The sequence below is a fragment of the Diorhabda carinulata genome, chromosome 9 (genome assembly GCF_026250575.1).
Source record: "Diorhabda carinulata isolate Delta chromosome 9, icDioCari1.1, whole genome shotgun sequence".
In the NCBI taxonomy this organism is placed as follows: Eukaryota; Metazoa; Arthropoda; class Insecta; order Coleoptera; family Chrysomelidae; genus Diorhabda; species Diorhabda carinulata.
The window spans coordinates 16,238,282-16,252,290 of NC_079468.1; the positions used below are offsets into that span (position 1 = coordinate 16,238,282).

Sequence of the window (14,009 nt, forward strand, 5' to 3'; positions counted from 1 at the left end):
GTGACTATGATTTACTTTTTTGACGTCAAACTTTACACTGACACTTCTAATAAGTTATTGTTCGTTGTTATGGTAACGCAATATTTTGTTTATGCATGGAACTGGTCTAGACTAACTAGATATCAATACATCCTCGTATATGCAATAATGTCATTACCAACGCCATTGAAGGTTGGAAAGTGTGATATTACCCACCTCCACATATCGCCCTCATTTCCCACCCTCACTTCACGCGGTCTAAAATATTATGATAGTTTTTCTCATCTATTCTAGATGGATATTTTTTATATTCAAAAATATCTACATTGCCGAATATTATAATACCTATTTAATGGCAAACAATAAAAACCAAAAATGAACTAAAATGCAACAGACTACTTATTGAAATGAAGCCCACGTTTTGTCGTTTTAAGAAGGCCAACAGTTTCCCAATTTTCGAAATATCAATATTTTCTTCAATTTGTAGCATCGTTCGAATAATTCTGTACATTGCCCACAAAGTGGACGGTTTCCTTTGTCTGGTTTGTTCTCCAAAATATGCTTACAAGATACACTTTCAGAACTGGTATTCTCTTTTTTCTTCGCACCACCTATATAATTCAATAGCTTTTAGGTAGCGATGCTTACTTTTTTCTGGCACAAACCTCGCTAGGAAGTTTCATTCTTCTCTCGAGATCATAGCTAACCTCAACGCTTCGTGTCTTATATAATAAACCGGTTCTTGTAAGGAGATGTCACGGTTATCGTAGGGAACAATGATTATGTGGCTCACTAATTTTATTACATGTTCCTAAATCGCAACTAAACCAACAAAACTTTTATTTGGAAATGGTGATAATTTCTGAGTATGTGCAGTTAAAAACCGCCCTAAAATTGGCTGACCAAAGGACAGTAACTAATAATGTAAAATACTTAAGCAAATTTTTCTAAACAATCGTCTACTTATATATAAAGATGATCATGACCGCAGTATAGCAACCATAATACAAAATGAAGATGCAAACCTCTCATTTTTAAGAAAATCTTCCTTAATAAAGTTAAATATATATTTAATGGTATAGTTAATCACCACAACTGAATAGTGAGAAAAAGTGGTTCGTTAGATTGTTTGTGAATGGGACATTATCGTGTGGGGTGAGGAATAGTTTATGTTTGGCTCTGATATAGGAAAATTTTTCTCTACAGAACCATAATTAGACACTATATTTATACGATCTCAAGTGTGCAAATGATGACATAGCTTAAAATTTTTGTCTCATAGTTACATGAAGATCAATTACGGCTAGTTCCAACCATAAATGATGTTTCTAAAGTCCAAAAGTCATCGCCGGTTAAATATTGACGCTGCTTAATGTGATATATATGGTATTTGTGGGGAGCACTGGCTACTTATGACTGTATACTTGACAATTTTTGGTGTTTGCTTTCGGATTACCGACTACTGCACTTTTTTCTTCAGTTGTTACTTTCATCACTAATTGTTTAGTGGTATTATATATAAAGATGATCGTGACCGCAGAATAGCAACCATAATACAAAATGAAGATGCAAACCTCTAATGTTTAGATCTTTCTTTATGAAGTCAAGCTTATGTTTAATGGTACAGTTAATCACCACAAATGTACAGTGAGAGAAAGTGGTACGTTAGATTGTCCAAGTCCAAAAGTCATCGCAGTATAAATATTGATGCTGATAAATGTGATATAGGTATATGGTACTAGCTTTTACCCGCGGCTTCGCTCGCATCGAATCTATTAAATAAGTATCAGAAATCATTATAATAGAAATATATCAATATAATAACTTTATTTTATTGCTTTGTTTAGTGTTATCGATTTTTTAAAATCACTACATACAATGAAGTTTCAAAACATTTGTTCTGGCGTTTGTCGCCTTGCTTGCTGTAATCTTCTCGTGCAACTTTTGCAGCACGGGCCCGTGACGAATTTTTAGATAATGTAGATTTACGCTTCCGATGCATTTTTTAGACATACGCTTTCAGTGACAGCTGAAAATAACAATGGTACCTAACCTCAAAAATTCCAAACAGCTGAAACTATTGTCAATTGAATTGGATGTATATGTTACGTCCCAAGCCCGATCTTGTACGGAGTCGAGCTTCGTACAATGAATTTGTACGAAGTCCGATCTGTACAAGCCATTTTGTACGAAGCCGAGATTGGCGGACTTCGGACAGAGATGATTGTACGAAGTCGACTCTGTACAACGCTGGTTGTACGGAGTCGGAGCATCGATACTCACTCGGTAATGAGCGCGCTATTAGATATTAGTAAACACAAACGTAGTTATTGTGATTGAAAGTATGTTCTCCGGCTAGTTGGCTACCATCTATTGTCGAGTGTAGATTGAAAACGGATTGAGATTGAAAATGAATTTGGACACGATGAAAAGAGTATTTGAGGAAAACCTAACCTAACCAGCGTTGTACAGAGTCGACTTCGTACAATAATCTCTGTCCGAAGTCCGCCAATCTCGGCTTCGTACAAAATGGCTTGTACAGATCGGACTTCGTACAAATTCATTGTACGAAGCTCGACTCCGTACAAGATCGGGCTTGGGACGTAACATATAGATTAAATAGATATTGACTTGACCTTCGGTAATATCGTACGTCGATAATATAGTATTTAGGGTTTGAACTTCATTACTGTATGTTAGATGGCGCTGAAGTAGTAAAATGTTGACATTTTTTTTTTATTTTTGTAAGAAATATTTTTTTTAATAAAAAGTATAGTATGTTACTTCTAGTAACTCCCAGAATATTTGTACAAAGTTTCATGATTAATCATCAAGTAGTTTTTTCGTGAAAGCGTTACAAACATCCACGCTTTCACATTTATAATATTAGTAAGGATTTGTGGGGAGCACTGGCTTGACTAACTGTATACTTGACATTTTTTGGTATTTGATTTCGGATTACCGACTACGGCACTATTTTCTTCAGTTGTTACTTTCATCACTAATTGTTTAGTGGTATCAATTGTAAAAATGTTAAAATATTATGCTAATATAATGTCTGGAATGATTTTGTTTAGCGTAGTTTCACCAAAAAAAAACTGAATCACTGCAGTTTTCAGAATACGAGAGACAACAGACATATGCCTGTACATAATCAATATCAGAAGAAAATAATCCGCCAAAAAAAAGAAAATTATAAAAAAAATATCACTGTGAAAGAGTTTAGTCGATTTATTTCTATAATAATTACAAAATGAGTCGATTTATAGTGAAAACCTGGTTCATTGCTCTAATACCCGTTATTTTCACCTCTTAATGAATCATTGTCACGCAGAGAATAACAGGGTATTTTCAGCGTCTCCACCTGTTCGGTGATATCGATAGGTAAAATAAAGGACTTCAATATAGTAGGACACGTCGTATCCGTTTGAAGATGTGATATGTTTTTGAGAGGTACTCAAGAAACGGAGTATAGACCAAGGAGCAACTGACAAGTATTATTCGAAACATGAACGTCGGAAATATCACGTATTTACGTAAGGGTTAACAATGAACTCTCAAGTGAAATACTGGTGTTAATAAAGATCAGACAAGATGATAACCACATTACATTTATAATTATATATGAACAATGTAACAATTTTGAAACAAACATGATATCTGCAATATAAAAACTGAAAAAATAGAAAAATATGAAATTATTACTCAAGACAAACGATAATACATTTTAGTACTCTAATAGGTATTCCATTAAGTATAACTAAGTATATAGAGAGCAATAAATTCTTTCCAAGAACCCTGTGCCCATTCTTGAGCGTCTGTTGACTAAAATGATAATCAAGGAAAAGATATAAATAGACTTTTTGATGTATTATTTGCGAAAGAATTACAATTGGTTATTATAGAAGGAACATCAACAGAGCTTTTCTGAAGTGTTTGAAAAACAGAAAATGTACAAAAACGAGATATTTAACCACAATATTAGTTCAACTACAAGATAGGATATATTTCAAAATACAAATCAAAAGTCTTAACACCCATATAAAATATTTGAGTCGATTCATAAAGAAGACTATCGCTTTCACATTTTTTCTGCACCTACTACTTACAAATAAAGAATATTCATTGATGAAAATAAAGATGGTATAGTGAGTAGTGAAAAAATCGTATTTCAAGAAATGTAACATTTGAAATTGAATATTCTCACTAATTATTGTAAAATAAATTAAATTTAATTATGCATTTGTGAATTATTTCAATACTGTCGTACTAACTCAGTTGTTTTTTCACTCGGTGAAAGTGTATGTGAGATTTGTGCGATTTAAGAATATCGATAATTCGATTAATGGCAAACCTCATTGTAAACCAAAGAACATAACAAAAAAAGGTCAACTTGTATGTAAATATCGGCAACACAATTTTAGTTCTACCACCTAGTGCTACGCTAGTGTAATAAAAATGTGTCATTAATGTCAACGTCAATATGTCATTCGTCATCAATTTCTGAATTCCCACTTTCCTGATGTGTGTTCTAAATGGGAAAAATTTTGTAAAATCAATGCTCAACACCAAAATATCGCTTATGGGAAAATCATTTCCTGGAAAGTGATTTTTCAAATTGCATTAGAAAACATTTGAAGTATTGAAGCTGTCCTATCTACTCCTACTTGTCTTGTGCTTTACTGTCTACTTCCATTTATGAAGATCACAGTTATGCCAAAGTTCATGTATACTAAACAAAGAACATTCATATGCCGTAAATACAGGTATAATAGACATTGATATGATTGTCGAGTAAGGTCAAGTTGATAGTTCGAGTGTTCATGCCTCAACATCTGGCAATTTTCCTATAGAAGAGCCATTGGAGTTTTGAAGTGAATTTTCAGACGCCATTGTTACAGAGGAAATTAATGGTTTTGATAAAGAAAATTTGAGTTTTTTGACTGTAGCTGAAACTAGCGAGGAACAATTCAACACCTAGGGAAATGGTTATGTATCAAGTTCATCGGAATAAAATAGCCAAAATATCAAAATTGAAAATCAGTATAAAGAATAACAAAAAGCAGTTAAAAACATTGAAGAAGATGTGTGAAATTTGAGTTAATAGAAGAAAGTTCAAATAATGTAACGAAATAATTTATTTACTGACGGTTAAGAAATATTCGTAGACAAGATACAGGAAAACGATGGACTATACAGTATAAAAATTTTACTATCCCTATGTACAAAAGAAGTCTTAGGTTGTATAGATATCTATCAAAATATTTTCAGTTGCCTTCAATTCCAGCACTAAAAGGAATGTTGTCAAGAATACCTTTTTATACTAGTATCAATGGTACTATCATGGAACAATTGAAGCTCCAAGTCAATAAAATGAATGAACTGTGTATTATTTCTTGATAAAATTTTTGTCTACAGAAATTAACTCCAAAAGCAGTTCACCCTCAATGAGGGAAGCATCGTGTAATGGAAATGGTGGACGAAGAAATATATCTGATGGAATCATATGGGATCAAAATTTTCTTTTGTTTATTATAGAAAGAAATATTAATCTTTGGTTTTAAAAATTTTTATATTTTTTTATAAAAGGCTGTATTATATGTAATTGGTTTATTTTCTTGTTTTAATTTTAAGACACGTTTATGAATTTTCGAGACTTCTTTGTATATAATATTTTTTATTAAATCCCAAAATTATATTATTTTACTATTTTATTTCTGGTTAGTATTTGTTTACATATTCCACTTTTCAATTTATTTGTTACAAAAATCTGTATTTTGTAGCTCTTATTTTAAAAGTGATATTCTAATGATATCTACTAATTTTCCTTGGTTTAGTTGAAAATGTATGTATATTATTTTGTAAATAAACGTGTCCCAGTTCTAAGGTGCTTTTGTTATCGTGGATTCAGGAAAGTGCGAAATAGGAAGTGGATGGAAATGAAGAGCATAGAATACAGTAGATATTCTTTGTTATAAATTTGAATTAACCGCCAAAATAGATTAGTTTTGTCACCTAGCATCGAAGGCACTGACATTGAAAATCCACCATATTGTTTCCACTGAATAACCACTAAGTTGGCATTTCTTCTTAAGGTATGTTGTGTGTTATGAAATATGAAAATAAAAATGCTAAAAAATCAAGATCTTAAGCTCGCAGACTGTCGAGTCACAATCAATCAACTATCAGTGAGCAGTGGATTGGGTTAGAGCTGCTTGCAGAGGATTTTAAGGAGAAATTTGTCATCGAAAATGTTTGCTGTAAAATTTGTTCTTAACAATCAGGAAGAAGGAACAGTGTGAAACTGCTCTAGACTTTCTTTCAAAGGTCATTACTGGTGATGAGCTATGGTACTATGGTTAAGATACTCAAAGCAACAATCTAGTGAATGGAAGACACCATCGTCACTTCATCCAAACAAATGTCTTTTATTTCAACAGTAACTGCATTCTCCTCTATTTTTTACAGTTTGGTGTTGAAATAATTTACTGACCTAAAAATTCGACTAATTATAATTGGAGAAATGTAGACATACCTACCTACCTTCAGTTTCGATAGAGTAAGAGGAGATGCTCGAAACAGTTTGAGTATCATACAAGATGAAACAGTTGATGGTTAGCGTTGGGAAACGTGAAACAATAAAGACACTTTTTCGGGGAATAAAATAAAAAAAACACCAAAACAATTTTATAAATTTAATGTCATTGCAATATAAAATGATCTTCAAAATTATTTAAATGAAAAAGATTTCTTATTTCATTCATGACAATAATTAACATTGAAATTAAAAAATCTCGTTTTATCACAAATCATCCAACAAACTAAGATATTCTGACACCTACCTAACAACTTCTTGGACTTTGACTAATACTTTAAGACAAGCCTGAGGATTAACCAATGAAACTTTGAAACACCGGAGCTTCTAAGTTTGACTAAAATCCAATACACAAAATAACGTCGCCATCTAATGTTGACGTTTATCAATAATTGTTCAAAATTGAATTATTTTTGATTTCTATTATTAAATGTAAAGAACGAATGTAAACAAAGCACTGGGCATTATAATTTGTAGTGAAAGATACTATTTCCACTGAAATGGAAGCATGGATTTCCGAAGATTTCAGTCTTAAATGCTCTATATATAGGTATTATAAGTATTGTATAGGTTTTCCCTATAACGGTATACTGAAAGTGCAATCCTCAAATATAATAATTTTCACTCGAATACTAATTCAGCTCAATTCTTTTTCAGGTATAGTCAACAGAGGTGATTCATTTAGAAGACGACGCTCAAGAAGTAATAGCCTATGCCCTCCCGCAATGGGAGGCACTCCATCTCCTGTGCTGGATGCACCAGATTCTAATATTCCCGAAATATCAACTTACATTGTATCTCTATTGGGTGCTCAAGGTGTTGGAAAAACAGCGTTAATAAGTCAATTCATGACTTCAGAATGTATAAATGCTTATGATAGGCAAAAAGGTGAGAAATAAAAATTATTTATTCATGTGAAATAGATTTTCGAACCACTAGGGTTAATAAATACTCTGTTCAAATATTTGAACTAGAAGTTCGTGTTGGAGTTTTCAATTCCCAATTAAACAATATGGAAGTTTTTGATTGTTCTGCGTTAATAAAAAAATCAATCACCGATTGTTTGATCTGTATGCCTTAATACGGATTAAGGTATTCAACATTGTTTACAATAAGTAGAAAGATATTTATGTTAATTAATCTATCACTATTTGGGTATTTTTATAAATTTAAATATCCTCCCTTAATCAAGCTTATCAATATTACGAAAACTAATAAGCCTTCAAATATTTCACATCCAACTATAAAAATAAATGCATATTGCTGATGCATAATGTCCTGTAACTCCATTTTGTGAGATGAGGAATTCAACTTAATTCAGGCTTATAACACTGTTCAAAGCTCTATGCTACCAACCACTCTCAAATTTCTAGTTTGACACTTGTTAATTGAGGATTTTATCTTGCTTACTGACTATTTTATGTAAAAATCTTTGTTTTATTAAATAAAGTATTGCTACTTATCCCTCTATCGAAAAGAACCTTCTAGCCTGAAGACCTCTTCAGACACATATTCACCGAGTTTACTAGTAGCCAAATTTCAAATAGACTTTAGCCTCATGACACTACCGAACAGGACCTCTGTAGGTATCTAGTCTGAAGATCTCTCAATTATTTCCTGCTTGCTCGTACTAGAACCATCATCCATCAAAAAAATGTTATCACAACCACTCTTCCTGAAATGAAATTGTTGTTACTTTTGTAATTTACAGAACCGACGTCGGGATACTTCACTGAAAACATGATTTCTAATGGTTTTCATAAAATCGTCGTTTTCCTTTTCCATACTCTCGTTCACTTTTATCCTTCCTCTGGTTATGTAGATTGCTATTATTGTCGACATATAGGTATGGGAATTGATCTAAAGTTCTAGTTGCACCAACAAATAGATCTTGCATAATGATATTGCATTCAGTTCTCATCATGCAGCAGTCATTTACTTGTCTTCATTGGTAACTTTAGTCTCATTTCTCTCTTTCTGCCCTCTTCTGACCTTCACTAATTACATTTCACTCGATTTCTTGCCGGTCACTTTTCCTCTTTCTCAAAAACAACTCTAAACTTGACACAGCAAGCGCGACAAATCAAAAAATAACACAAACAATGGATTAACACTTTGAACTTATAATTTTAAAGTTTCTCTTATTATCCATTTATCAACTTCCATCCTATCATGCGCTGCATCCACATCCAATTGTATTATCTTACGATTATTCTAGTCGGTGTTTCAAACTCAAAAGTGTTCAAAAAGTTCCATAACTACATAATCATAAATGCGAAAACCAATTTATAGAGTAAAGAAGAATTGGACAGCATATATAACCCAATTAGAATATATTTATGTTATCATCTTTCATAATCCCCCGATCGGATTTCTTTTGTGTATTTTTTTTTTCCTATGCGAATGCGACATCTAAAGAAGGTCCCACGATCTCCAAATGAAATGTTACACATTATCTTTGATAATATTTCAATAGCGCTAGAAATCAGGCCAAAACTAAAATTTTTATAGACAAACATGTTTTTTAAGAGTTGTATGAATCAAATAAAATACGAAATCCACTTCGAAGCCATAGTTTTTAGAGTTGGCAGAGTAGTAAGCTCTTACTGCAGTTGACTCGCCACTTTCACAATGTAAATGATGATATATCAAGAGAACAACTGTATGCTATGATTTCAAGATCGATTTAAGTGAAAAACAAGGTCTTGAACGATTATAACGTACATTGGGTGATGGAAGTCGTTAAATAGCAACTGCGTTTTGCTGGTATAGCAAATTTAAAAGGGAACGGATATTGCTAAGTGATGAAGCACGTACTGATAGGCCCTACTTTTCATTTACCATTGGAAACATTGAATTGGACATTGGATCTGCAGCAGTAAATTTATTTTATACCTGATCGTACCGTCACCGATGATAGTGAACGTTTTGGTCGTCTAATTAAGGTGGTTACTACAAAAAACTTCGAAAAAGTTCACAATCGGTTATATCTAATCGTAAATTGAAATTGCGTCAGATATCAGAAGAGAGTGTGTTTACAATTATGCATGAACATTTGACAATGGGGAACCTTTTTTCAAAGTGAGTGCCGCGTTTATGGATTCAGTAATTTGGGATCCGCATGGTATATTGTTCATCGACTATCTCAATAAGGGAGAGACAATCGATAGCGAATACTAAATAGAGTTGTTGGATCGTTTGAATACAAAAATCAAGGAAAAACAGCCTCATGTGTGGAAGAAAAAACCACGATTTCATTAAGACAATGCACCGATTCACAAATCGATGGCAACGATGGTTAAATTGAACGAAATACACTTCTAATTTCTTCCTCGTCCTCCGTATGGTACAGATTTGGTCCCCAGTGAAGAAATTCAGCTTAAATGAAACCTATTTTGAGACAAAAGACAAATCCTTCTAAAAGTTAGAGAAGTGTTGGAATTATTGTTTTGCTCTTTAAATAGATTACATCAATGAATAAAATCGATTTTTGGTAAAAAAAATGTGATTATCTTAATTAGTCACCCGACTTATTGAGTGATGTGTTATATTTCAATGAACATTACATACTCTGTTTCCAGTAATTTTATGAAAAATCCATATACGTTATAGCTTATGGGAAGATTTCCATTTTTATTATATATATATGCCATTCTCATTCAGTACATAACAATTTCATACTGTGAACATTCCACTTTTTATTGCAAAATCGAGGTAATTGAACGTAGGATTTCATTGTGTCCACATGAACTCGCTGAACTCACTTTAAACGAAAATTGACCCACTTCTTTATTTTTACATCAGTTCGAGATAAAAATATCATTAGACGACTCACATGTGAACAGAATTGGATTATGAGAAAACGAGCAATTAGTTGGTGTAATTTCTTCGAATTGACCAGAAAAAAACATGTCGAACTTTTTACGGGATGGCTGGACCTTTGTATTTATATAGCAAATTAATAATTCCATGGTCAAAATAAATTTTTATCAATTACTTAAATACGTGTATTTGTCTTGTTTACACCAAATTCAACATTATTTGCATACACCTTTGTTGCTGACAACTGTAGAAAGAAAAAGGAAACACTTTCCTCGGCAAAAGATCCACAAACTTAGCAAATATACGAATTAGGTAAAAAGGTACCCATTGCTCTTTAATCCTATAATTATACCAAAACATGTCCAAACATCAACAAATGACTTATGCAAAAGCTAGAGTCTGTATTTGGAATAGTTTATAACTAATAAAATTAAAAAAATGATAGAAAACTTGGATTCTGCGTTTATTCTGCAGACGCTGTTTTATTTCTTAATAGATTTTACTATTTATGTAGAAGATCAACATCATTTTATACAAAAATACTACGAGGCATATTTTTTAAGTAAGTACCGTTTTGCGATTCCGCCGCCGCAACTCCAAGGGCGGCATTCCGCACATGCGCGCTGGTTACCTACATCTCTTGTCTACGCACTGACACCATTACAGTCTGATTCTTCATTGTGTACTTTTTTAATGAGTGTTTAAGATGCCTCCGATAATCGTGAGTCCCGCCGATTGTGAAGTACGGGCTGTTATATGATGTCTTAGTGCTAAAGGCGTAAAACCGATCGATATTCATCGTGAGATCTGTGAAGAACGGAGTGGGCGGCCTTCGGTCGTTAATGAAGATTTGGTGCAGAAAGTGGACGAAAAGGTGCGAGAAAACAGACGCTTTACAATTTCATTATTGAGCGACTACTTTCCTCAATATTCTCGTTGTGTTTTGTATCGCACTGTGACCAAGAACTTGAACTACCGGAAATTGTGTTCACGTTGGGTTCCAAGAATTTTGACGGATTTGCACAAAACCCAACGTTAAGGCAGTGCATTGACTTTCCTTGAGCGGTACCGCAATGAAGGTGAAGATGTTTCAAACCGAATTGTTACTGGTGACGAAACATGGGTGGCCTACGTCACACCAGAATCGAAACAACAATCCATGGAATGGCATTCATCATCACCCAAAAAAGTGAAGTTTAAGCAAACAATGTCTGCCCGGAAAATTATGTGCACAGTTTTTTGAGACAGAAAAAGAGTATTGCTAGTGGAGTTTCGGCCTCGTAATGAGACAATCAATGAAGCGTCTTATTGTGAGACATTGAAAAATCTGCGTCGTGCAACCCAGAACAAAAGACGTGGCAAGTTGAGTAAGGGTATCGTTTTGCTGCATGACAATACCCGTCCACATGTGGCTAATCGGACCAAAGATTTCACCAAATCTTTTCAATGGGAAACTCTAGATCATCCTCCCTACATCCCTGATCTGGCACCCGGCGACTACCATTTGTTCCTGCACTTGAAGAAACACCTGGGCGGTCAGCGTCCTCAAGACGATAACAAAGTCAAAACAGTTGTGATACAGTGGTTAACAAGTCAGGCGGCAGAATTTTATGAGGAGGGTATTCAAAAACTGGTGCCACGTTATGAAAAGTGCCTCAATATTCACGGATATTATGTAGAAAAGTAGATTGAGGTACAGGCTTTCATGTAAAAATAAAATTATTGCGATATCTTTGCACTTCTTTTTTTAATTCCAAAACGGTACTTACTTAAAAAATATGCCTCGTATTTTGCAACCAAGGGAAAATATGTAGTTAAATGCACCAGTATTATCTGAAAAGGCACCATCAGTCTACTATCACTAGTGTCAGCTGCTACGGGCGTCACCAGCCATTTCATATATCATGTGTCATTTCTACTATTGTCGTATCTGTCCATGATCCCGTCTATGGTTGTCATCCGCCTTGAGGATCTTATAATTTGTGCTATCATTGAGCGTCTGTCATCTTACGGCCTTATTAATCAAAAAATTGAAATTACAAAGAAGTGAAACCACATAAAAATGAACTTTCCAACATTCTTTTCTTTCAATACGTCTTTCATCTAAATTTTTTTTAAGAAAACTTGGAAGATCTCCTTATCATTGTCATATAATCATTATCACGATCAATGAACAATTTTGTTCTATCCTAACTTACTATAAGAGACTGGAAACTGAAGGTCTTACTCAGTAGAAGCTCCTTCAATTATTATAACTACAATTAAAATAGTTTATACTAACACACATGTAGAATTAGACACTTTGATTTGTTTACACTGAGCACTTAGATAACTAACTCAAAAGGCTTCATCCTCTTCAGTCTTCTCTCTAGGTTCGTGTTGAGGAGTTGGATTGCCTCGATGTTCACATGTTTCAAGAGCTTCTGTTCGTGACTCTGAGAATTTTGTGGATACCTGCCTTTCTGTGTCTATCTCCAGGTCCCGATGAAGATCGTTATTTCGAAAGTACCAGGGTGCATCAAAGATGCTCCTTAAAACTTTATTTTGGAATCTTTGGATTATTTGGGTGCTGTTTTCGTTGGCACATCCCTATAGTTGGTGAATTAAATATTTTTTTTACATTGCCAGAAACTTTTTTTATTATCGTTATGTATTATTGGATAGTTCTAGTCATATTACACACAGAATTACTTAAGGAATTAGTCTCCTGTCCAAATTATAATAGCACGTAATAAGTAGGCAATTACATACAACTTGATAATATTTGAATTGGCAGCAAAAACTGAGGGCATTATCGACAGTCAGATATGAAAAAACTTCATCATCAAGAGTGATGGAAAATGCCATGAAATGAGCTCGTATGGTCATCAACTCCTGTAGTGATTTAATCTTTCCAGACTTCCTTTTGAGAGTTTATTTGAAATCTCGAGTTTACGCCAATAAGATTCGGACTCTTGAACCCTTAAGGAGAATATTGGACAAAAAGAGCCTGTCACTCTAAGCTCTGGCAAAAGTGATGGAAAATGAAATAAAATGAGCTCGTATGGTCATCAACCTTGTAGCGATTTAATCTTTCCAGACTTCCTTTTGAGAGTTTATTTGAAATCTCGAGTTTACGCCAATAAGATTCGGACTCTTGAACCCTTAAGGAGAATATTGGACATAAGGGGCCTGTCATTCTAAGCTCTGGCAAAAGTGATGGAAAATGAAATAAAAGGAGCTCGTATGGTCATTAACTCTTGTAGTGATTTAATCTTTCCAGACTTCCTTTCAAGAGGTTATTTGAAATCTCTGGCTTACGTCAATAAGACTCAGACTCTTGAACCCTTAAGGAGAATATTGGGCAAAAAGAGTCTGTCAGTCTAAGCTCTGGCAAAAGTGAGGGAATATGCTAAAAAATGAGTCCATATGGTCATCAACTCTTGTAGCGGCCACTTGGCCTATATCATTTTCTAGACTTGATCGAGTAATTTATAACAAACTAAATAGAGAAAATCAGAAGGAGTACCAAAGTTTATTTAAAAAAAATACAGCAAAAGACCATTGGGTGATTACTTTTTCCAAACATTCTATAACAAAACAAGTATAATTACTGTCGAGAAAATTATTATCG

General features: G+C 33.7%; 1 protein-coding gene across 2 annotated transcripts in view; it reads left to right on the forward strand.

The window, feature by feature from the left end:
- The window catches only part of LOC130898323 (GTP-binding protein REM 1), a 222,745-nt gene that overhangs the window by 171,407 nt on the left and 37,329 nt on the right, over positions 1 to 14,009 (forward strand). For both annotated transcript variants that reach the window (XM_057807551.1, XM_057807552.1), the window contains one exon: positions 7,232 to 7,462. In XM_057807551.1, the coding sequence (XP_057663534.1) occupies positions 7,232 to 7,462 (231 nt within the window). The remainder of the gene's footprint in view (positions 1 to 7,231; positions 7,463 to 14,009) is intronic.